Source organism: Strix aluco, chromosome 6 (genome assembly GCF_031877795.1).
Source record: "Strix aluco isolate bStrAlu1 chromosome 6, bStrAlu1.hap1, whole genome shotgun sequence".
Classification (NCBI taxonomy): domain Eukaryota; kingdom Metazoa; phylum Chordata; class Aves; order Strigiformes; family Strigidae; genus Strix; species Strix aluco.
Window position 1 is genome coordinate 43,710,579 of NC_133936.1, and position 21,487 is coordinate 43,732,065.

The window sequence follows — 21,487 nt, forward strand, 5'->3', positions numbered from 1 at the left end:
CTGCTTTGGGCCACCTCCACCCTGTGGGGTGATCACCTGGTCCCCCATCCTGCCTGGCCACCAGGTCCCAGTGGTGATGCCAGTCCCACCATGGGAGGGAGCCTGGTCCCTCCATCTGCCCTGGTGCCTCCTCCTCTCTTACAGGGGGAGAAGGGCGAGCCCGGTGTCATCATCAGCCCCGATGGGACCGTGGTCACTGCAAAGGTGAAAGGAGAAAAGGTGGGTGTGTTGCAGGAACTGGGGGCACGTCCCCATGCGATGGGTGCCAGGTGGTCCCAGTGGTGATGCTCTTTCCCTCTCTGCTGTCCTCAGGGGGAGCCGGGGCTGCGGGGACCAGCGGGACCCTTGGTAAGTCACCAGCACCATCCTCCTCAGAGCCCACGGGGAGGGCCAGGGCTGATCCAGGGCAGAGGGTGTGCTCCCGCTCTGAGCACAATCATCCTCCTCTTCTCTCCTCTCTAGGGTCCCCAGGGACGAGCAGGGATGAAGGGAGAGATCGGCTTTCCGGGCAGACCCGTAAGACCTGCTCCCGGTTTGTTTGTCCCCTCGGCCATCGCCTCCTCCACCACGTCCCCCCACCCCCTTTGCACGTCTTGCACCCGTTGAACCCCAAATCCTATTGTGTCCCCAAGGGGCGGGGTGATGCCAACATGTTGGAGGCAATGCCAGGGTGTCAGAGGTGACTCCAGGGCATCAGAGGTGACGCCGGGGTGTCACCCTGGAGTTGGCAGGGGGACGGGGACGAGGCTCATCTGTGCTGCTCATCCACAGGGACGTCCTGGCATGAACGGGCTGAAGGGCGACAAGGGTGACCCCGTGGATGTCAGTAGTGTGCTGGGCTTGCGGGTGAGTACTGTGGTGGCCCCCCTGGCTGGTTTGTCAGAGTAGGGGACACACACCGAGGGTCTCCCTGGAGACCCGAATCCCATTGGCAAAGGGCACATGCCTCCCTCTTCCAGGGACTGGTTGCCCTTCTGGGGCAGGGCATGGCCTCAGTGTGTCCCCCATGGGAACTGTCCACTTTCCAGGACCCTGACACTTCTTCTCTCGCCCCACAGGGTCCCCCAGGACCCCCAGGTCCCCCAGGGCCCCCTGGGCCACCTGGCAGCATAGTATACGACAGCAGCAATGTGAGTAACAACATGGTTACTGTGATGGGGGTGCTAAGGGCTGGTGACGGAGTCCCCCCAGTGCCCCCACCTGGCTGGAGGGGATGGAAGATGTTCTGGTGGCATCCTGGCCAGGACTGGCACGTGGGGCTGTCATCAGCATCACATTGAGGGAGGGATGCCCAAGGATGCAGCTGCTCTCTCTGCAGCTGCTTTCTTTGCATCCCCACAGGCCTTCAGCGACTCCAGCCATCCTGTGCTGCCAGCCTTCCCCGGTAAGGGGGTGTCCCTCTCCCAGCTGCCTTGGAGCAGTTCAGGGACACCCAGCAAGGCACGGCAGGGTGGGGAGACCCCCTCCGTTAGAGCTGGGGCTAGAATGCTGCAGCACTGAGATGGCATCTCTCTGCTGCTCCCCATAGGTTTCCACCAGTTTCCAGGACAAAAGGGAGAGAAAGGTGATGCTGGAGCCCCGGGACCCCCAGGTAGGTGACTGGTCCCCACAGGCAGGAGCAGGCAGGAGGTGGCTTGTGCCCATCCCAGCTCTCCTCTCCCCTCCTCTCCCTCTCCACAGGCCACTTCCCCTATGACCCGAGTCACTTCGGTGCCAACCTGCGGGTAAGCCCTTTTCCCACCAGCGGCGGCTCGCGGGGCTGGCACCCAGCATGATTTGGGGTACTGGGGTGTGCCCCAGCCACTCACTCTAAGGCTGTGCTGTCCCACAGGGTGACAAGGGGGATGCAGGTCCCAAGGGTGAGAAGGGAGAGCCGGGCAGCACCCCGCTCTACGGTCCCAGCGTCTCTGGGCTGCCAGGGCCTCCAGGGCCCCAGGGCTACCCCGGGCTGCCGGTGAGTACCCCATGGCGCAGGGGCAAGGGGGGGGGGGGCATGGGAGGGGCAGCATCCCCAGGTGCTTTGCTCCAGGGATGCTCTCTCGCACTGCCTAGGGTCCCAAGGGGGACAGTATCGTTGGGCCACCAGGGCCTCCTGGACCTCAGGGCCCCCCTGGTATCGGATATGAGGGGCGGCAGGGCCCTCCTGGCCCTCCTGGCCCCCCTGGTCCACCCTCCTTCCCAGGTCCCCACAGACAAGGTGAGTACCTGCCCCATTGCATCCCTCCCTGCCACCCTTACATCCCTCCCTGCACCCACCATATCCCTCTCCATGCTGCAGCCCGCCCCATCTCACCCTTCTTCCCCCCCAGCTATCAGCATTCCTGGACCCCCTGGACCACCGGGACCCCCTGGACCACCAGGCACCAGTGGGATGTCCTTGGGGGTGAGTCAGGGCTCTGGGCAGGGGGTTGCCCATGGGCTGGCTGGCCGAGCCCTGAGCCACCCTCCGGGCTGTGCCCCGTAGCTGCGCACCCTGCCAACCTACCAGGCGATGCTGAGTGCTGTGCATGAGCTGCCCGAGGGCAGCCTCGTCTTCCTGACCGACCGGCAAGAGCTCTATGTCCGACTGCGCGGGGGCTTCCGACGGGTGCTGGTGAGTGGGAGGGGGCCGAAGGGGCCCCCCATCTTGGGTTGCAGTGCCTGGCCCTAGGGGAGTACGGATTGCATCGCCCTGGGGTTTTGGTGGTGTCTTTTGGCAATGCTTGAGGGTCCCCCCACTCATGCATGAGGAAGAGGAGAGGGGGGACAGCTGGGATATGATGTGTCATGCTGTTGCAGCTGGAGGAGCACACCCTGATCCCCAGTTCAGCTCTGGTGAGTCCCCTGTCCCCCATGCCCATCCTCATCCCTCATCCCTATCTCCATGCTCCATCCTCATGCCATCCCCAGCCATCCCAAACCCAACCTTCTCCATCCCCATCTCCATCCCTATCATCAACCATCTCTATCCCTATCTCCATCCACCCCCCAACCATCTCCATCCCCATATTCATCATCATCCCTGTCCCCACCTGGGCAGCACCAACCCTCAGCCTTTCTCCCCCTCCCTCCTCAGGACAACGAGGTGTATGACAAACCACCCAGCGTCCACTATGCTGGCGCCCAGCCCCCCCTCCAGCCCCGTGGACCCCTCCACCCCCTCCGCAACCACAGCCCCCCACCCACTGCCCGACCCTGGCGTGGGGACGAGGTGGTGGCCAACCAGCACCGCCTGCCCGAGCAACCCCTGCTCCACCACCAGCATGAGCTCCTTAATAGCTACTACATCCACCACCGGCCAGATCCAGCCCCCGTGGCTGCCCACGTGCACCAGGACTTCCAGCCCGCTGTGAGTGCCACATACCAGCCGAGGGGAGGTGACGATGGTGGTCAAAGTCATGTCCCTCAAGCCCTGTTGTCCCCTCCTTGGCAGCTTCACCTGGTGGCCCTGAACGCCCCGCTAAGCGGTGGAATGCGTGGCATCCGGGGCGCCGATTTCCAGTGCTTCCAGCAAGCCCGGCAGGTCGGACTGGCTGGCACCTTCCGTGCCTTCCTCTCCTCCCGCCTGCAGGACCTCTACAGCATCGTGCGCAGGGCCGACCGTGCCACCGTGCCCATCGTCAACCTCCGGGTACGTGCATGTCTCCGACCCCTTTCTGACACCCTGTGAGCTCTGAGGGCTACAGAGCATCCCCCGTCCATCCACGTGGCAGTGACTGTGAAGCATCCCCTCCCCAGAGGTGGCTGGGGCTTGGAGCTCCTGTGATGCTCTCGGGGTGCAAGCAGGGCTGACACACCCCCCCCTCCTCTTTTTCCACCAGGACGAAGTGCTCTTCAATAACTGGGAAGCCCTTTTCACGGGCAGCGGGGCCCCACTGCGAGCCGGTGCCCACATCCTCTCCTTTGACGGCCGGGATGTCCTGCGGGATGCAGGATGGTGAGTGCAGGATCTAGCGATGGGGAAGGAGGGGAGATGGGGTCTGGACTGTTGGGGGCAGCGGCAGACCCCCACCTTTCCCCTTTCCAGGCCGCAGAAGAGTGTCTGGCACGGCTCAGATACCAAGGGCCGGCGCTTGCCCGAGAGCTACTGTGAGACGTGGCGGACGGAGGAGCACGCCGTCACCGGCCAGGCTTCCTCGCTGGGCTCTGGCAAGCTGTTGGAGCAAGTGGCCAGCAGCTGCCAGCATGCCTTCATCGTCCTCTGCATCGAGAACAGCTTCATGACTGCCGCCAAAAAGTGACACCCTCCCACCCCTGGATACCCCACATGTCCCCAGGGAGGGTCGGGCCAGAGCCAGCCTGCACCCCGGCACCCCTGTGGTCTTCAGCCCTCCCCATGCACCTGCCCTCGCCCCGCAGGGTTTTCTTCTCCTGCAGACCTGAAGCCAAAGAGTATCACCATCGCCCCTGCCCTGGGTCGGCAGGGGCTCATATCCCACCTGGGGCAGGGCAGCCATGGGCTGGCTGCCTTCCTCCTCCTCCTCTTGCTCCAATTCTCTTCTAACTCCTAATATTTAACCACTTCAGCTTGCATCCCCCACCTGCTCAGATGGTCTTTTCAGGGTGGCTGGGTGAGAGGATACTCAGCTGGGAGATTTTGGCATTGCCATGCAGTATGCCCTCCCGGAAAGCCTGCAGGGGATTCTCCGACCCCCACCCAGCCCTGCACTGTCCTCGCTAGGAGCTCGGGGTTGACCCAAATCCCCGCTGTGAGGGCCACAGGGTCTTCTCCAGCCAAAACCCTGGCATCCCACCCCAGCAAGGGACCGTCCCGTGGTGGTGCCGGGGCTCCCCTTAGATGGTCTCCGTCCTCCCCAGGTAAGGACCATCCCACCCAGTCCCCCATCATCATCTTCGCCTCCACCTCCCAGCCAGCAGCTCGTGAGCCCTGGGGGGTCTGGTCCCTCCAGCCCCTCCACACACCCTTGGGACCCCAGGCCATTCCCCCACACCCCAGGTACAGCTACACCCAGGCGAGCGCAGGGACTGGGGTGATGGGGTGGCTCTGACACGGGGCAGGCATGCCCTTGGCGTGTGTTTACGTACGTGTGCGTGTTGAACACGCGTGGTACCGAGGGCAGGCACCGCCATCGCCCCCCTCCCCGTGCCACCTTTGCTGTGCAATGAGGGCCAAGGCACAGCAAAGCTGGTTTGAATTGGTGTGGGCAAATCCAAGGTGCTAAAAAACAAAAAAGAGAAGAAAAGATAAATCTGTAACTAGCTTTTTATTATTGTATGGAAATTATTACCATAAAAGCTGTGCGAGTCACATGGTCTCTATTTCTTACAGTCTACTGTATTTTGTGTAATTAATGCAATTTAAAGCCTGTGGATCTTTTTTTTTTGTTGTTGTCAGTTGTGTCCTATAAACCATTTTCTAAAGGCACTGAATAAAGAAATATTGTCTTCTTGTAGCCTGGCTCTGCGCCATGATGGGGAGCTGGTGGCCAGGAGACACCCCGGACCCCATCTCTATCCCTGTGTGGTACCTGGTGGCGGTGGCCGTGGGCATCCTGCCCCTGCTCTGGTTGTATCTGGGGCTGGGGGCACAGCCCTGCCCCCATGAAGCAGGAAACTGGTCCTAAGGGGTTGTGTCCTCAACGGGCCGGTGCCAAGGACCGGCAGTGGGACAGGAGACTACGCACGCAGTGATGGTAACGCTCACTTATGGAGCCAAGACCTGGCCTCAGTGGTCACGGTGCCGGTGCTCAGGCTTGCACAGCATCTGCCTCCAGGCTCTTCTCCTGTGCTGGCACCTCAGCGGGGAGCTGGCACAGCTCCTTGGCCAAGGCCAGCTCTGCCGCCTGCTTGCGGCGGCTGTACCGAATGCCCACGCCGACGGCCGACAGCAGGTAGACCACCGCCAGCAGCGTGAAGTAGCCGAAATACACGTAAAACTGCAAGAGAGTGGGGGGAGAGAACAACACTTGCACCTCCTGCTTCATCTCACAACATTAGGGGCCTGCCTCCAGCCTAGATGCCCCTCATCCCTACCTGGGGATGCACGGACAAGCCCAAGCCCCTCTTGTCGGCCACGATGATGGTGATGATGGTCTTCAGAACAGTGGCGAAGAAGGTGTTGACCCCGAAGACCAGCGCACAGAGCTCTTTGGAGAGGGAGGTAGCGATCTGGAAACTGGGAAAGAGGAGGCCACCAGTGAACCCCTGGTACCAGCCCAGCTGCTGAGGTGGGAGCGGGTCCCCAGGGGTACCACGCACATGGCAACGGGCACCAGGAACTGGTAAGAGCCACGGAAGAGGACGTAGGCAGCGTAGCACAGCCAGATGTTGCTGGTGGTGTTCATGAGCAGGAGCAGCCCCGCCTGGAAAGCTGTTACCACCCCAATCACCAGCTCTGACCACAACGTCCAGCGGATCTTCACGTAGCCAGCAGCGAAGGAGGCACCAGCCCCTGGAGAGGAGATGAAGGATGCTGTGAACACCTCAGCAGCATGGGAACACCTTGTGTCCCCCAGCCTAGCGATGCTCATCTCATCACCACTGCCAAACCACCCCCTGCATCCCCAAAAATGTCATAAGGACCGCCACGCCCGGGGACGCAGCAAGATGGGGTTGTCCCCCTGCATCCCCAGTGACCCCAGCCATTCCCAGGGGATGCAGCAGGATGGGGGTGTCCCCCTGCATCCCTGGTGTCCCCAGCCCAGGTGAGCGTACCCAGCAGCGTGGAGGCAGCGTCCACCCCTCCGTTGTACACCCGGCGATTTTCCGTGGCGGGGTAGATCTCGTTCCAGAGGATCTGCACATAGTACAGCATCAGGTAGTAACCGGCTGAGTTGAAGACCCACCACAAGGACCAGAGCCGGAGCTGGGGCTGCCCAGCCAACGCTCCCACCTCCCGCAGCATACGGCACAGCGCTGCCTCCCGCCAGCCCCGCATCCCCCCACCGCCGTCTTCCCTGGCCATCTTGTCCAGCTCGGTGGGCGCAGCCCCATCCCCAGCCCCTTCAGGCCGGTTGAAAAAGAGGCTGCGCTGGGGCCGCTCGAGGAAGAGGGTGAGGATGAGGCCGAAGCTGACGAAGCCCAACGAGACATAGTTGAGGGTGAGGAAGGAGACACCACCCAAAGTGATGCAGAGCTGGCCCAGCACCGAGCTGGTGAAGACGCCCAGGAGGACAGCGGAGCGGGAGTAGCTGGCCATACGCTGGTAGCGGGATGGGGTCACAAGGGAGAAGATGTAGGAGGAGTAGGCGATGCGGGCAGCCATGGTGACACCGTAGAAGAACTCCATCAGCTGCATGGCCAGGACCGAGGTGCCCAACACCAGCAGCAGCCAGATGGAGATGTGGCTCAGGCTCTGCAGCACCAGTACTGGCTTGTAGCGCAGGTAGTCCGTCAGCAAGAAGATGGGCACCAGCATGGCCATGTAGGAGTAGGTCAGCACCGGCGTGATCACGTTGGTCACCTGCCATGCGTGCAAGGAGGGGCTGAGCACAGGACACGTCCCTGGGGGATGCCCCCAGCCCGGAGGAACACAGTTTGGGTGGGCACCAGCTGCTGACCCCCATCACGGCACTTCCTCGGGGAGGAATGTGGCCTGTGGCGCACTCGGACGGGGGTCTGGCTGAGGCTCGGCCCCCTCCCGTGCCGGGAACACAGCGTTCCCACGGACACAACAGCCTGCCGGGACTGGTGCCAGCGTTCCTTTCTTGGGGGACGACAACATGTGGCCCCTCCTCACCTAACCCCATCGTTGCCAGCAGCCCGGCAGTGCCCAGCCCTGTGCTCCCCACTGCACCGTGTCAGTGGGGGTGGGATGGGATGAGGCTTCTCCTGGCTCGGCACCCCCCTGCCATCCCACTGGCTGCCCAGGTGGGCAGGGGTCAGGCATCACCCCCACAAATTGGTTGCCAGCCTGGGCACAAGGTCTTATGTCAGGGAAAGCTGAGTCTGGACCTTAAGGAACAGGGTGACCTCGCAGCCCACTGAGACAGGGACACGCTGCCAGCTGGACCCATACCACACCACCTTCTCCCCGCCAAAAAGCACCACCGTGCATCACTACACGCTCAGGACATGGCACACCTGCATGCCTCCACACCCCAGGACCGCAGAAGGATGCTCTGACCAGCCCCGGGGTGGTGACTGTGTCCAGAAAGGGGGACATCAGGGGGGACAGGCTGCCCGCGGCTCACCTCTGTCTGTGTGAAGTTCTTGTCGGGCCCCAGGAGATACGGGGTGATGAAGCTCTCCCCAGGCCGGACCTGCGTCATAAAGCCATAGAAGCAGAGGTAGAAGACTTGTAGTTTCCAGCGCTGGTCTGGTACCGTCTCCGACGCTGGCTTTTTGGCGTCGTCATCCTTCTTAGGCATGGCTCCGCTGGCTCTGCAGCAGGACGGCGGCGTTATCCCAGGGACTGTCAGCTAGACGGGCTTTGCCAGGCCAGGCAGCCCCTCTCTGGCTGCAGGCGCTTTCCAACGCATTGAAAGCCACGTCGCTGCAGTTTCTGGGGAGAAAGCAGCATTTGGCACAGGCTCAAATTCCTCCATAATCGCAAGGCAAATAAATACCACTACCTTCTCCCCAGGAGATGTTCCTGCAAGAAGAAAAGCAGCTGCGTGTCTCACTGTGCAAAAGCTGGGGGGGCCCATTTAGGGCGGCGTTTGTAAATCCCGTGTGAAAGAGCCTGGATGCATGAAGCACCCGGCTCTGCGGCAGGGCATCCTGGGCTCCCACCACCTCCTTTTTCTCCCTTTTAAGAGTCAGTGGGGTTTTAACCCCTCCCCGAAGCGACGCTTCCCTCTGAACCGAGTCGCTCTGCTGCAGACCCGGAGGCAGAGGGATGCAGACACCCTGTGCCAAGGATGCTCCGGAGGGAGACGGCAGCGGTCGTGGGGACTGTGCCGGTTGTGAAAGCGAGTTAATGTGCACACTTGGTGCGGGGCCACTCGTGTTATACATTAGCTGGGCGGTTGGCAGGACTTCAGCTGAGCCGCAGGCAAGTGACTGCCCTTCGGCTCTCCCCCGGCAGGACGCGATGCTCGGGTGGCATCGCCCAGCCTGGGGAGAACGCAAAATGCCATGAGGTTCACGGTCCAGAGGGGGATTAAATGCTCAAATCCTGAGGTTTGGACACTGGAAAGCTGGCAGCGCCAGGGAGGCCCGATTAGCAGTCACGGGATGAAGGCAGGAAGGGAGAAGGCCTGGCCCAGGCGTCCTCTCAGTGCTCCTCACTCCCACAAGTCACTGACGGCGCTTTTCGAGCCATAAAAATCCACGTGTGCCAATCCACGCTGCAGGAGCAAGGTCTAGAAACCTGATTACCCTGCTAATTGCAGAACAACAAATCACGGTCATTAAAAAGGAAGTCCATGGTCCCAGTCTGTGCCCCCCCCCCCCCACCATCCTGCACGGTGAGGCTGGGTGGCTCACCTCTGAAGAACCCCCCCCAGCCCCCGATAACGCATGCGGCGAATGGGGCAATCCCACGGCATTTCAGCACCGGTGCCTGAGCATCACCAGAACACGCACATCCTGGAGCTCACAGCTGGACAAACAGCTCGTACCTCTTAAATAGGTCCCTGGGGAGCGAGGCGGGGATTCAGGGCCCAGACCCGGTGCTGGTTTGGGCGCTGGATGGAGCTCCACAGCCCCCCCGCTGTGTCGGGAAGGGCAAGGGGCAAGGAGCAGGAGCTAAAGCCCCCCCGCAAACGCCCACCCAAGCACTGTGCAGTGCCCGCCCTGGGCCCCTGCCAGCCGTGACTGCCTGGACTATGCCCCATCACTCGCTTGTCCCCAAGTCGGGCTGCGGATGTGAGCGATCATCACCTCTGCGGGGCAGCCCCTCGCCATGTACGCTGGGACCCCGGGGGACTGTTTTCCACCCCCTGCTCAAACTTGTTTTGGAAGCAGATGCTCCCCACTTCCCTTCGTGTCTATCCAGGATGGATACGTGTGCTCGTGCCTGGCCCAAAGGAAACTGTCTGCACTAAACCCAGGATGTAGGTCCATGCACCTGCCTCGGTGCCACTGTCCCCAGGAGCACCAGGCTCCTAACTCCTGGCATGTGCATTCCCACGCATGCAGGGACCCCAGCCCCAAACCCATCTGGCTGGACCCAGCTCCACCGCTCTGGACCATCCAGGGAGCTGCCACTGCTCGAAGTGAGCAGGCACGGGTCCCAAGGGATGCTCCCAGCTCGGAGCTGTTGTCCCTCTGCCCTGGTGCAAGCCAGGCAGAGGAGAGGGAGCAGAGCACGGGCGGTTATCACCGTGTAAACCTGGTTATTGTAGCATGACCTTGACAAGGGATCGCGGTCACGCTACACGGTTGTCAACCCAGGGTCACGGGTGCTGAGGGCCATGAGCTCAGGCACAGCTCTCTGGGAGCCACGGCCAAGCGGTCCGGAGGGGACAGCCCTGGCGGGGATGCTCTCCCCACAGCCACATGTTGGTGGCACAGAAGTGACGTCACCGAAGCACGATGCATTTTGTAGGGAGCTGACGAGCAGGCAGGAGATGGGGGTGTGCGAGCCCCTGGGGCACCTTCCCCAAAACAGGGAGGGAAGCTCCCTAAAATAGACCCTCGCCCACCGCGTGGGCTCCTGTCTGCCTCCTCCCCAGCATCCAAGGGATGGGAGGCTCCTTCAGATGCTGCGGGGTGGTTTGGGGTGCACGTGGTAGAGGAGGGTGTTGGGGAGGGTGCGCGGCACCAGCTCACCCTGAGACATGGCACCCTACATACCCCACATCCCCACCCTCCCGGGCACCCGGGGCGCACCCACAGCCCCGGCAACCCAGGTACCCCGGGACACCCCACATCCCCGGTACCCCGGGCATCCCAGGGACACCCTACATCGCCGGTAGCCCAGGTACCCCAGCACCGGGAGCACCCCAGCACCCCGTACCCCCCGCAGTCCGGCCCGTACCTGGGGGGTGGTGCGCATGGGGGCGGCGGCCCGTACCCGCCCGGGCGCGGTGGGGGGGTCCCGGGGCTCCCCGCGGCCCCGCTGCCGCCGGAGCCGCAGCCGCAGCAAACCCAGGAGGAGGAAGAGGGTTGGGGGGGCCCTCGGGAAATGTAGTCGTGCCCCATGTGCGGGGTGACCGGGGGACTACAGGCCCCACAGTGCAGCGGGCGGGAGGAAAGGGAGGAGGAAGCAGAGGAAGAGGAGGAGGAGGAGGAGGAGCTCAGCTATCCCGGGGGGCCGGGTCCTGCCGGCCAGTGGTTGTTTGTCTGAGTCTGGGGGGTAATCCCGCCCCCCCCTAAAGCATCGCCTCCGTATCCTGCCCGCGCAGCCCCCAGAGGGGGGGACACAGCACCCCTGGCCGGGGTCAGCTCCCCGCCCATCTGCCGTAGCCTCTGGGCTGCAGGGCCCCGCATCCCCCAGGGTGGGGGGGGGACGCTGCCCACCGCCTAAGCTCCCCCCCCCGAAGTGATTGAACGCCTCCCCTTCCCGCTCCCCACTGCCCATAAGGCGCTTGGATTTATTTCTGCACCCAAGTTTTTAGAGGCGGGGAGGGAATTTGTTACAGCCCGGGCTGTGCCAAGTCCCCGAGGGTCCTGGACGTGCCGCTGCCTGCTGGGCTCGGAGCGAAATCCCCGAAGCCCCTCTGCCCCTCCGGCACAGCCCGGCAGCAGCCCCCAAAATGCGCTTATGGGGTAAGACCCAAACATCGGGGCAAGGGGGACTGCACCGGTCCCGGAGGCAAGAGCATCCTCAGAGGCAAACTAAGCAGAGGTGGAGACCCTCGAGGATCGAGCCCCGGAGCTGGTGCCCCCATCTCCTGGGAGATGATGCATCTTCTGAGAGCATTTCCTCTCCCTGCCTTTCCTCCCCCTCTCCCAACACTTACCCTGCCAGAAGCAAATGCAACCTGACAGGGCTCAGCTACTCCGCTGAAATATTTATATGTTCCCGCCTGGAAGCGTGGCAGCGGGATCCCAGATGTCCAGGGATCGTCACAGCCCCCTGCCCAGGGCTGTGAGGGGTCCAGGCAGCCGCACCCCAGCCTGGGGTCTTCCTACCCAGAGGCCTCCCATCCCACTGAGCCCCCCAACATCCATACAGAGATGCTCACCACCAAACCACTGTGGCAGCGGCTGGACCAGCCTTTATTTCACTTGGGGTTTTCTCCTCCTTTTCTCAGCCAAACAGATGGAGCCAGGGTGTGTTATTTAGGTGGGGGACATCACAAATCCTTTCTTAAATGATGGCATGTTTGCTCCACGAAGAAGTTTCCTCCCTGGGGTGTCCTACCAGGATGGCTTTGACACTGCAGAAAGAGCCAGCTCATATCCCCTCCGAGGTGGGCACTGGTCCTGGGGAGGATGGCAAGACCACAGCAGATGTGGCTCCCTGTGACCCCCAGGCAGGGGCATAGCCCTTGGTGGGACCCATCTCTCTGTGCCTTGGCAATGGCAGGGTTGGGTCCCTTCTTTATGTGCAGCAGGACCTGGGTGCAGGAGCACCCCAAGGTGCGGGTCAGAGGTGATGCTGTGTACCCGGGCAATGCCAGCTGCCGGGGTTTGGGGCTGGGGCAGGGGCAGGAACTGGGGCAGAGGAAGAGGCAGGGGCTGGGTAGGGGCAGAGCGGGTTCGGGGGCAGAAACAGGAGCAGGGGCTGGGGCACGGGGCTGAGGCAGAGCAGGTTTAAGGGCAGGATCAAGGCCAGGGGCTGGGGCAGGGCCAGAGTCAAGGTGTGGTGCTGGGGACCCTGCTTGAGCAGGGTCTGGGACATGGGCATGGCCTTGAGCAGGGGCAGGGACATGGGAAGAGGCTGGGGCCGGGAAGGGACAGGGGCTGGGGCGGGGCAGGGACCAGGTCTGGGAAATGGGCAGTGGCTAGAACAGAGAAGGGCAGGGACAGGGAAAGGTCAGGGGCTGGGAAAGGGACAGGGGCAGGGGTCTGGGCAGGGGTCTGGGCTGGGGCAGGAGCTGGGGCAGGAGCTGGGACCTGTCAGAGGCAATAGCCGAGGTGGGGAAGCGGCTGGGGTAGGCTCAGGGGCAGGGGCGGGGGCGGGAAGGGATGGGGCAGAGGCTGGGGCAGGGGCAGGGCGCGGTGGGGCGGTGCGTCGGGTGGGCCGGGCAGAGCCGGGGGGGCCGGGCAGGGCTGCGGGGCCGGGCAGAGCCGGGGGGGGGCCTGACAGAGCCGGGGGGGCCGGGCAGGGCTGCGGGGCCGGGCAGGACCCACCGCTCGGCTCCAGCTGCCGCCTCCCTCGGAGCGAGCCCCGCCGCGCCCTCCCGGCCCCCAACTCCGCCGCTCCCCTCCTCCTGCCCAGCCCTGCCTGTCCCTGCCCGATCCCTCCCCGCTCTGCACAGCCCGTCGCTCCGTCCCTCCGTCCGTCCGTCCGGGGGCAGGTAGGGGTTTGCCTTCCCTGGGGCGTTGTTTTTTGGGCGGGGGCGGGCTGGCGGGGGGGCCCGGGACGGAGCCTTCGTCCTGCTCCAGCCAGGTCCGTCCTTGGGGCGGGGGGAGGCTGGGTCCCCCCCGCAGGGACCCGGGTGGTGGCGGGGAGGGGGACAGAGCCCCTCCGACGAGGAAGCGGCTCCCGGTGCGGCGTCACTCCGGGAACCAGTCCGGGAGCAGGAGGCGAGCACCCTTCGAACGCAGGGTGGCTCTGCAGAGCGGTGGTCCCCCGTGTCGCCATCCCGAGGGGCTCCCCCCCCCATGCCCTGTCACCTCCCCGGGTGTGCGTCTCTGCGAGGCTGCTGAGAGTTTTCCGTCCCTGACTCCCAGCCCGGGATGCTGCTTGGCTCAGCAGGGACTGGCCTCTACCGAAACAAGCTCCCTGCGCCCCTGGCCCACAAGTGGGGATCCCCAAGGGAGAAGAGGGCTTGCCGAGCCCCCCACCCGCCACTGCAGGGAGAGTTGTGCGTGGGGACAGGTGATGGCAGCGATGCTGTGCAGGCAGCTGGCTTTTGGGTGGTGGCTTTCGGGCGCGAGCATCCCGCGGTGGCCCACTGTGTTGGTCCAGCGGTCGTTTCTAAGCCCTGGCTCCGGGTGTGCCGGTCACCAAGCACCCACCGAGCAGCTCATCGGTGTATCCAGCTGGGGCAGATGCAACCCCAGTATCAGTGCCGGGGGGAGGAAGGGGGCCCAGGCCTCGTTTCTGGAGCTCATGCCTCCAAGCTGCCTCCGCAGTTGGGCAAATCGTCTCCTGGGAGCCTATTTCCCCAGCTGGGACCTTTCTGTCCTTCCTCTGAAATCGAGCTGGTTCATCAGCATGTGCCTCAAGGGAGCACAAGGTGCCCTGTGCTGGGGTTGTTCCTCCCTCCCCTCCGGAGCCATCACCCCTCCTCGCATGGAGCCGATTTGAGAGGGGTAGGTTTATTTGGGTATCACCCCTGGGGCAGTGAGCAGCATTTATTGCCCAGCTCATCCCGGTGAGTCCCCCTGGGGTCTGGGTGAGGCCTTGCTGACCCATCCTGGTGAGGGGGGTGCCCATACCACCCTCCTCGCAGCAGCCCAGCCCTGTGCAGCATTCTCTGGCGACCGCTGTGCTGCAGAGCGTCCCCACCCTGGTGCGGATGCTGCATGGCCCCCCGGGAATGGCGCAGAGCCCCGCGCCACAGAGCGTCCTCCCCCACCTTGCGGCACAGTCAGCCCGGGGACAGATGGGGCAGCTGGGGGCTGTGATGCCCCAGGGGCTCCCACGGTGCTGGGGGTGTGGGGTGAAGCCAGGGGCCACGTCCGTGCGGCGTGGCACAGGTGTCCCAGGCTTTCCCAGCCTGCAGCTGTGGACGGTGCACGCTCTTCATCCTTGCGAGAGGAGAGAGCAACTGCACATCCTGAGGGATGCGGTAGCAAAGGGGAGGGTGGTCCTGGTGGGAGATGCACCAGCCACTGCTCCGTGCCAGGGTCTTGGAGGAGCTGGGAGGTGGACAGGAGTCCCCCAGGGTGGAGGGGATGGATAGCAGCACCTCGCACAGACCAACTCCAGCTGTAAGCAAGCAGTCTGGGGATGGAGAGCCCCATGGGAGCTGACAAAGGCACCCAAAATCTCTGTGACCTAATCCGTGCTTTCTAGGAGCATTTCCACAGTGGCCTCTGGGAGGATGCAAGAGGGAAACCTCTGTTTGGGCTTGCTTTAAATGATGGCGGAGGAGGTGTAATTCTGCAGTGAAATTCCAGGCAGGCCCATGCAGGTGCTGAAACCGCTGCCAGACACTGCTGGGGTAGGTTGAGCGATGCTCAGCCCCTGTGCTGCCTGAGCCCTGGGTCCACAGGACTGTCGTGGGCGGCTCCAGCCCAGATTAGTGGGTACAATTATAACCCCTGGCTCCTTTTCCTTCTCTTTGCAATGGCCCCAGGAGACCATGGGCTTCTTTTGGGACTGGAGCTGGCTCCCACCCAGACAGTCTTTGTGCCTGCCCCTGGGAAGCTGCACAGTGAGGCTGGGGTGCTGCTGACACCCCTGCATACGTGGTGTCCCTCCCATGGGGCAGAGCCTGGGGAGAGGGAAAAATGTCCTTAGACCCACCCCCCCGCTGCTGCAGGCACAGTTCAGGCAGCTGCTGGCAGCGCTAATGGCAGCACTTCCTCCCGGCCTCGGTGCTCTGCCAGAAGCGCTGCTTCTCCGCCCTGCTAATTGTGGAGGTGAATTAACGGCACTAAGATATGGCCGGCATCCCTCGCGGCGCCTGCTGGCTGTCCTTTCCTGCGCAGAGGCTGCGGGGACGCTGGAGACGTGCCGGGCTGGGGGACAGTGTTATTGTACCCAGGGTGGACCCTTTGCTCCTGGCTGTGGGGCAGTGATACCTGGAGCAGGGACAGGGGCATCCTTCATCTTCCTGCCCCATCCCAGTGCATGGCCATGGGTGGAGGCTCTTGCCTTTCCACACTGCAGAAATAGGTTCGCTTTTCATCAGGTTGGCAGGCAAACTGGTGCTGGCACCTCTCGGATTGTCTGCAGGGAACCCAGAAAGAAGAAAAACTCCCTTTAACCCAGAAGGTCCCTCCTCTGGGTGTCCCGAAGGGGCTGTTTTCTGTCGAGGAGGGAATATGGTATTTTTGGGGAAAGCCCACTGAGACTTGGCACACTGATCAATGGCGAGCCCTTTAGAGGAGCTACGGACAGTTGGTGACTTCCTAAGGAGTGCAAAACCCAAACGCTTTCCTCTGAAAATGGCAAAATGAAGTGCTTTGTATTTTCCACCTTATTTTTTTGGTTGCTTCTTCCCTTTGCTGAGTCCCAAACTCTGGCCTGTTTGGGCAGGCTTTGCAAGGAGACACACAGAAGAGAAATGCCACTCCCTGGCTGGGGGGAATGTGTTTTCAGTCCCCTTTGATCTGGCAGCAGCCCATCACCAGGGTCTCGTGGTGTGTGCCCCCCCAGCCTTGCCAGGGGAGTACAGACATTGCGTCCACCAGCCTGGTGGGCACACACGGTGGGGAAATCCAGCATCGACCAGAGGAGGAGAAAGGGGGGCCACATGCAAGGGCAACCAGCCAGCATCTCCCAGGAAGGGGTTAATCCTGGAACTCCGGATCTGATATCCTATTGCTGACTGCTTTAGGTAAAAGCTTTTTTGGCTCAGTTTCAAGGGCAGGCTGGAGGATGACTTATGCATCCTCCACCAAGGAGTAAACCCTCTTGTCCAGACTTTCCCAGTCTAAGGTGATGGTTTCCTGAAAATCCAAGTGCCCTGGAGGGCCCCAGTCTGCTGACCTGGGGTTTGGGAAAAGCTGCTTCCCAACAGCGCTAGGACCTGCTTGTCCTTAGGGAATTGGGGCTGTGGCACCTCTGGCATGGGTGAAGCTGAAGCACCTGCGTGGGTGTCCCTGGAATGGGGACCTGCTGTGGTGGGCACAGGGTGAGCGACCAGCACCAGCACAGCCTGTCCGCGCTCAGCTCGGGGTGGGAAGGGAGCAGAGTCTTTTCTTAAAAGCCACTAAATGATAGTAACTTAAGCAACACATTTGGAAACATAAGTGACGTGCTGCTGCAAGCAGAGGTAGCAAATGCTTGCCTTATTCCTGCTGTTAGCAGCTGGGCTGCTGCTCGTGGAAGGTTTTCTCATCTGCGATGTGCAGCTTTGCTACGTGCGTGCTTTGGAGCTCCCCGCAATCTGTTCGTGGTGAACATTGCATGAGCACGGGACTCATGGAAACACCGAACCACAGCCAGCATGGGGCTGGGGGTGCTGCCAGGGGTCTCTGCCTTGAAACCTTGAAACCTTCCCCCTTGTGCAAACACATCATGACATGGGCTCTGCCCTCCAGGTTCCCCCCGCTCCGTCACGTGGGTTCCCCCTGGTTGTGACATCTTTGCTCCATCATATTTGCAAGGATTTTGGGGGATTTGCTGCTGGGCAGCCGAGTGCCTTGCTCTGTGTTGGGGCGCGTTGTTCGGAGGATGCTTTTGCCCCGGCGCAGCCTGACTCTCATCCCTTTTGTCTGCAGGGCAAGGGCCGCCCAGCCGACTGCACTGTCACCTTCCCAACGCCACCAGATGTGCCTCCGAGTCGCGCTGCGCCGGGGACCGGCCCCAGGGGTAAGGAGGCAGGAACGGCCCCACCACAGGTCCAAAGCTCCCCAGGGTACCCCAGGCATGGCAGCGGCATGTAGAGACGGGACCCCAGGGTATCTGTGAAACAAAACCCTTTCCTGTGGAGGTGCAGCTCCATGGGGCGAGCGAGCCTCTCTGCTGTGGTTGCCCGTGGCCACTCCATGAAACGCACCTCGGGAATCCTGGGAAGCTACGAAGCCCAAAGCCAATGGGCAAAATCCACACGTTTCTGACATCTCATAGCTTTGGGAGAGATTCTCCTGATCTGGCTATGTTGGATGCTTTGTGTCAGGGGAAGAGGATGCCTTGGGGCTGCCCAGGGTGGGCTCCCTGAGCTTGTGCAGGGCAAAGGATCTTGCAAAAATCAGGAGGCTGTGATGGGGAGGATGGTGAGTGCATAGTGAGGTGCAGAGAAGCAGCCCTGTAGCATCATCAGGGGTTTTAGTGTCTGCTGAAAAATCCACCTAGGGGGACCTGTGCAGGCACCTCACTGGTCTGGACAATTATGTGACTCAGTTTCCCCACCTCAGAAATGTGTTGTCCATCCAGGGGATTTTGGACACCAGCGCATGGCAGGGGATGGACAAGTGAGGGACCCGAAGTTGCCTGTTTTTACTGAACAGATTGGGTGACCGTGGTCCCCAGGGACACGCACTGATAGCTCACCCTCTCTCTCCAGGGATATTTCCTTACATGTGGACTCTGCGCTGGGGGCTTGGCTCCCTGGGCGAGTGGTAGAAGTAATGCTGTGCCATGCTTATGTGTGTTACAGCTCAGCCAGGGCTTAACTGGGCTCTGCCGGTCACCCAAGCACCTTCATCAGAGGACCAGGGTACAAACTGTGCTCAGATGCCACGCGTTCCACCCTATATGGTCTCTGTCCTTGCCCTGGGTTGTGGCCTCCTCCTTTCAAGTTTTTATGAGAGCTAACGTGCCTGTCATCAACAGCTCTCCCTGTCACAGCTAGAAAACACTCCATAGTTTTGCAAGTAGAGCTGACAATATCTGTTGAGATGTTTCTCCCTTACAAGCGTGCAGGAGTAGTTTTGCCAGCCCTTAAGCAAGGGAAGAGGGTCAATGATAAAGGAGGGAAGGAAAAAAAAAACCCAGAAGAACAGACAATGGTACCAAATTTGCTGACCTCCTCCCTCTCGGTTGCCTCTGGAGCAGAGGGAAAATGAATTGGAGGGAGTTGGCTGCTTGCAAATGGCCCCGGGAGCAGGACTGGGCTGTGCAGATCCTGGGGTGTCCTTAGGCTGACCTCTGCTCTGGGGTCTTTTGGGCAGAAACACCCTTCTGAAAGGCATGGGGTGGGTTTGGCCATGGGTGATGTCCTGGGGAGCTGCTGGTGGCATCTGCTGCTGGGGCTTGGCTCTGGCTTGACTGTTTTGACATCAGTGCATTACATCACTCCTCATCCTTTTAGTGATGGCTTTGGAAAGAACATGTTTGGCTTTCCAGATCCCATCCTGAAGACCTAAACTGGCCCTCTCCAATGGACCTAATTCCCATTCTTCCCCAAAGGTGAGGCAGGTCTGGGGATTCCACTGCGGATGGTCCATCTCATGCCGGTGGCTGCTCCTAAGGCTTCCTTAACCCACCAAGGACTTCTCAGGTGCAGCAAAGCCTCAGCCCTTCGTGGCTGGGGAGCACTCTGGAAGTTTTAAGAACTCACCAGATGTGGTTTTCCCCAAGAAGACACCAGCTGCTGTGTCTCTGATAGGGCACTTATGGCTTATCTTGCTGTGACCTAAATGAAAAGTCTGCTTGTCCCAAAACCAGGTCTCCACCAGGTCCCCAAGCCCCTGGCGCTGCCACCTCTGCCCTCAGGGGTGCTGGGGTCCCTCCAAGCATGCTGGATGTTGCTGGCATTTGCTGGAAGAGGGAGGAAAAGTTGAAATGCCGAGCTCCCCCCCTTGCCAACCGATTTGTCCTCTAGGAGATTAGTCTTCTTCCCTGGCTTACAGGGGGATTTGCGGCCGCTCCATCTGCTTGAGCCCAGCAGGTCAGCGGGTGCCGGGGAGGAGCAGCCAGAGCCCAGATGCTGTCCCTGCTCCCGGGCATCCCAGGCAAAGCCACCATGGGTGGTTTCTGGCTATATCTTTTGGAAAGGAGTAAAAAAACCCAGAGCTACATGGGTGAAAATTGCACTTGCAATGTGGTTTAGACCTGAGGGCGTTCATTGATGGAGCTGATGGAAACTGTGTGGAGCAATGGCAAGTTTTGTAAGCTGTTGTTGGCTGGTAGGAGGCCTGGAGGATGCTCGAGGAACTCCCCTTCCACCCAGGATGGTCCCAAGGAGATGATTGCCCTGTAAAACCCACTTGGCCTTTGGGAAAGCAGGCAGATGGGTGGGGATGAAAGTATCTCAGTGGGGGCACACGACGTGGCTTTGGGGGTAAATGAGGGGAGTTTGCTGGCCAGGTTTTCTGGAGGGGAAAACCTGGAGGTGATAGGGGTGATATGCTCCATCACTCCCGTCTTGTCGTCAGGCACCATTTGAAGGTAGTGGAAAGCAAAGAGGCTGGAGGTAAGTTAGGGAAGTGCAGATGACAAGTGGGCTTACAGAGGCTGGATTTATAGGGACTGACTGAACTAGGTTTGTGGAAGCAGCAGGGGGGGGCTGCTGGGTGATGCTGGGGGCCAGGGCTTCGCTGAGTGCTGTTCTGCTCCCAGGCTGTGGGGGCTGTGGGACATGGGAGCCTTTGCCTGTACCCAGATCCCAGCTGAGAGTGGGTCTGGTGTGCTGCTGGACCCAGGAACGTGCTCTCCCCATGCCTTTTCGGCGGGCATGGGGCCATGTGAGACCTTGCCAGACCCGCCCCGGGGATGATCCCGGTGGGGCAGCTCTCAGAAAGCACCAGTTTCTCTTCTAACGTGGTAGAAAATCACAAAGACGGTTGCTCCAGGCAGCAGAGATGAGATGCTGAGACACCAACACCACCCCCATCCCGCTCACTCACCACTGCGGAGCCCAGGGCGGGGACCAGTTTCAGGCCCCCATCTCCATTCTCCTTCCCTTGCCATTTTGCCAGGAATACCAATGGAGGCTGCCAGGTGTCAGCTCTGAAATCTTTTAACTTTACCTCATCTCCCCAAATGGACAATGTCTCCGCTCATTAGGTACCCGCCCAGGGGGCAGATGTCAGCTTTGCTCATGGCTTTTCTCAGCTCATCTCTGCCGAGACTCTTGACGGCTTCAGAGCGCTCAGGTCCCATCACGTCAGGCCAGCTCCTGCCTGCAGGGCTGCCCGCTCTGCTTGCCCGGCGGCCACGCCGTCCTGGTGGCGGCTCACCTACGGCCCCCCCACCTTGGGCTCACCACCTCCCCCTCCTGAGGAGTGCGGTTTTGAAGGATGTTTTATTAAAAGTCTGGAAAGTAATGGGCACCAGTGGCACACGCATGGCGTGTGTGTGTGTGTGTGTGTGTGTGTGCGTGTGCAGAGCTGGAATTGGTTTTCCTTTCCCAGGCAGCGCCTGGGAGGAGAAGCCATCTCTGAAGTCTGCCCTTTGAGGCTGATGCGTCCCGACAGCTTGTTCACTGGGACATTAAAATCATTGCCTCTGTCTGCGTAAAACACCCAGTAAGGCGGATGATGGGAACACAGGTCAGGGGAGGATCGTTCTCTCCCCTGCGCAATGAGCGACGGCACTGAGAACCCCAAGCAACAGAACAAAGCAGATCCCAGCGGTACAGGGGCTTCTGCACCCCGACTGGGTGGGAGTGGGGTCCCCTACAACATGAAGGGGGCCAACAGCCCGGGGGGACAATGCTGATGGAGCCATTTTGCTGAGTTTTCCATCTATAAGGTGTATTATAGCTCAGGAAATCGATGATATGGTGGGGGAACATCCCCATCCCATCCCATCCCATCCCATCCCATCTGGTGCATCCCTCACCAGCTGCACAACACGTTTTCCCAAAGAGCTTGTGTTTTCCCTAGCGGGGTTGCAGCAAAGGAAGAGGACATCTGCAAGCTCTCCATACTCTCTGCAGACCTTGTACCCCACACAGGTGCCCCAAACACAGGGCCAAGCGAGATGTCC

The 21,487-nt window shown here is 61.3% G+C and overlaps 3 protein-coding genes across 36 annotated transcripts in view; 2 read left to right on the forward strand and 1 right to left on the reverse strand.

Annotated features, from left to right (window-relative positions):
* COL18A1 (collagen type XVIII alpha 1 chain) overlaps positions 1 to 5,393 on the forward strand; it is a 41,959-nt gene extending 36,566 nt beyond the window's left edge. For all 6 annotated transcript variants that reach the window (XM_074829866.1, XM_074829862.1, XM_074829861.1 and 3 more), the window contains 17 exons: positions 145 to 219; positions 313 to 348; positions 463 to 516; positions 772 to 846; positions 1,059 to 1,130; positions 1,342 to 1,384; positions 1,529 to 1,591; positions 1,681 to 1,724; positions 1,832 to 1,954; positions 2,053 to 2,197; positions 2,310 to 2,383; positions 2,465 to 2,593; positions 2,779 to 2,814; positions 3,056 to 3,328; positions 3,413 to 3,610; positions 3,801 to 3,916; positions 4,007 to 5,393. In XM_074829866.1, coding sequence (XP_074685967.1) covers positions 145 to 219; positions 313 to 348; positions 463 to 516; positions 772 to 846; positions 1,059 to 1,130; positions 1,342 to 1,384; positions 1,529 to 1,591; positions 1,681 to 1,724; positions 1,832 to 1,954; positions 2,053 to 2,197; positions 2,310 to 2,383; positions 2,465 to 2,593; positions 2,779 to 2,814; positions 3,056 to 3,328; positions 3,413 to 3,610; positions 3,801 to 3,916; positions 4,007 to 4,220 — 1,770 coding nt within the window. In that variant the 3' untranslated portion in view covers positions 4,221 to 5,393. The remainder of the gene's footprint in view (positions 1 to 144; positions 220 to 312; positions 349 to 462; positions 517 to 771; positions 847 to 1,058; positions 1,131 to 1,341; positions 1,385 to 1,528; positions 1,592 to 1,680; positions 1,725 to 1,831; positions 1,955 to 2,052; positions 2,198 to 2,309; positions 2,384 to 2,464; positions 2,594 to 2,778; positions 2,815 to 3,055; positions 3,329 to 3,412; positions 3,611 to 3,800; positions 3,917 to 4,006) is intronic.
* On the reverse strand, positions 5,186 to 10,973 carry SLC19A1 (solute carrier family 19 member 1). Of its 3 annotated transcripts, none has more exons than XM_074829867.1 (6): positions 10,865 to 10,973; positions 8,133 to 8,443; positions 6,655 to 7,402; positions 6,199 to 6,391; positions 5,974 to 6,115; positions 5,186 to 5,876 (listed from the first exon to the last, which is right to left on the reverse strand). In XM_074829867.1, the coding sequence occupies exons 2-6, from the start codon at positions 8,307 to 8,309 to the stop codon at positions 5,688 to 5,690; spliced, it is 1,449 nt and encodes a 482-aa protein (XP_074685968.1). In that variant the 5' UTR covers positions 8,310 to 8,443; positions 10,865 to 10,973; the 3' UTR covers positions 5,186 to 5,687. The 3 variants fall into 3 exon arrangements, with proteins under 3 accessions (XP_074685968.1, XP_074685970.1, XP_074685969.1); XM_074829869.1 differs by having other exon boundaries at positions 8,133 to 8,322; positions 10,865 to 10,967; XM_074829868.1 differs by lacking the exon at positions 10,865 to 10,973 and adding an exon at positions 8,514 to 9,279 and having other exon boundaries at positions 8,133 to 8,322.
* A 2,059-nt stretch (positions 10,974 to 13,032) lies between these two features.
* The window catches only part of PCBP3 (poly(rC) binding protein 3), a 61,829-nt gene continuing 53,374 nt past the window's right edge, over positions 13,033 to 21,487 (forward strand). For 22 of the 27 annotated variants that reach the window (XM_074829870.1, XM_074829898.1, XM_074829877.1 and 19 more), the window contains exons 1-2: positions 13,039 to 13,292; positions 17,335 to 17,425. The gene's annotated coding sequence lies outside the window, so the exon portion shown is untranslated. Of the gene's footprint in view, positions 13,293 to 17,334; positions 17,426 to 21,487 lie in introns of all 27 variants that reach the window. The other 5 variants (XM_074829882.1, XM_074829879.1, XM_074829884.1 and 2 more) reach the window with 2 other exon arrangements.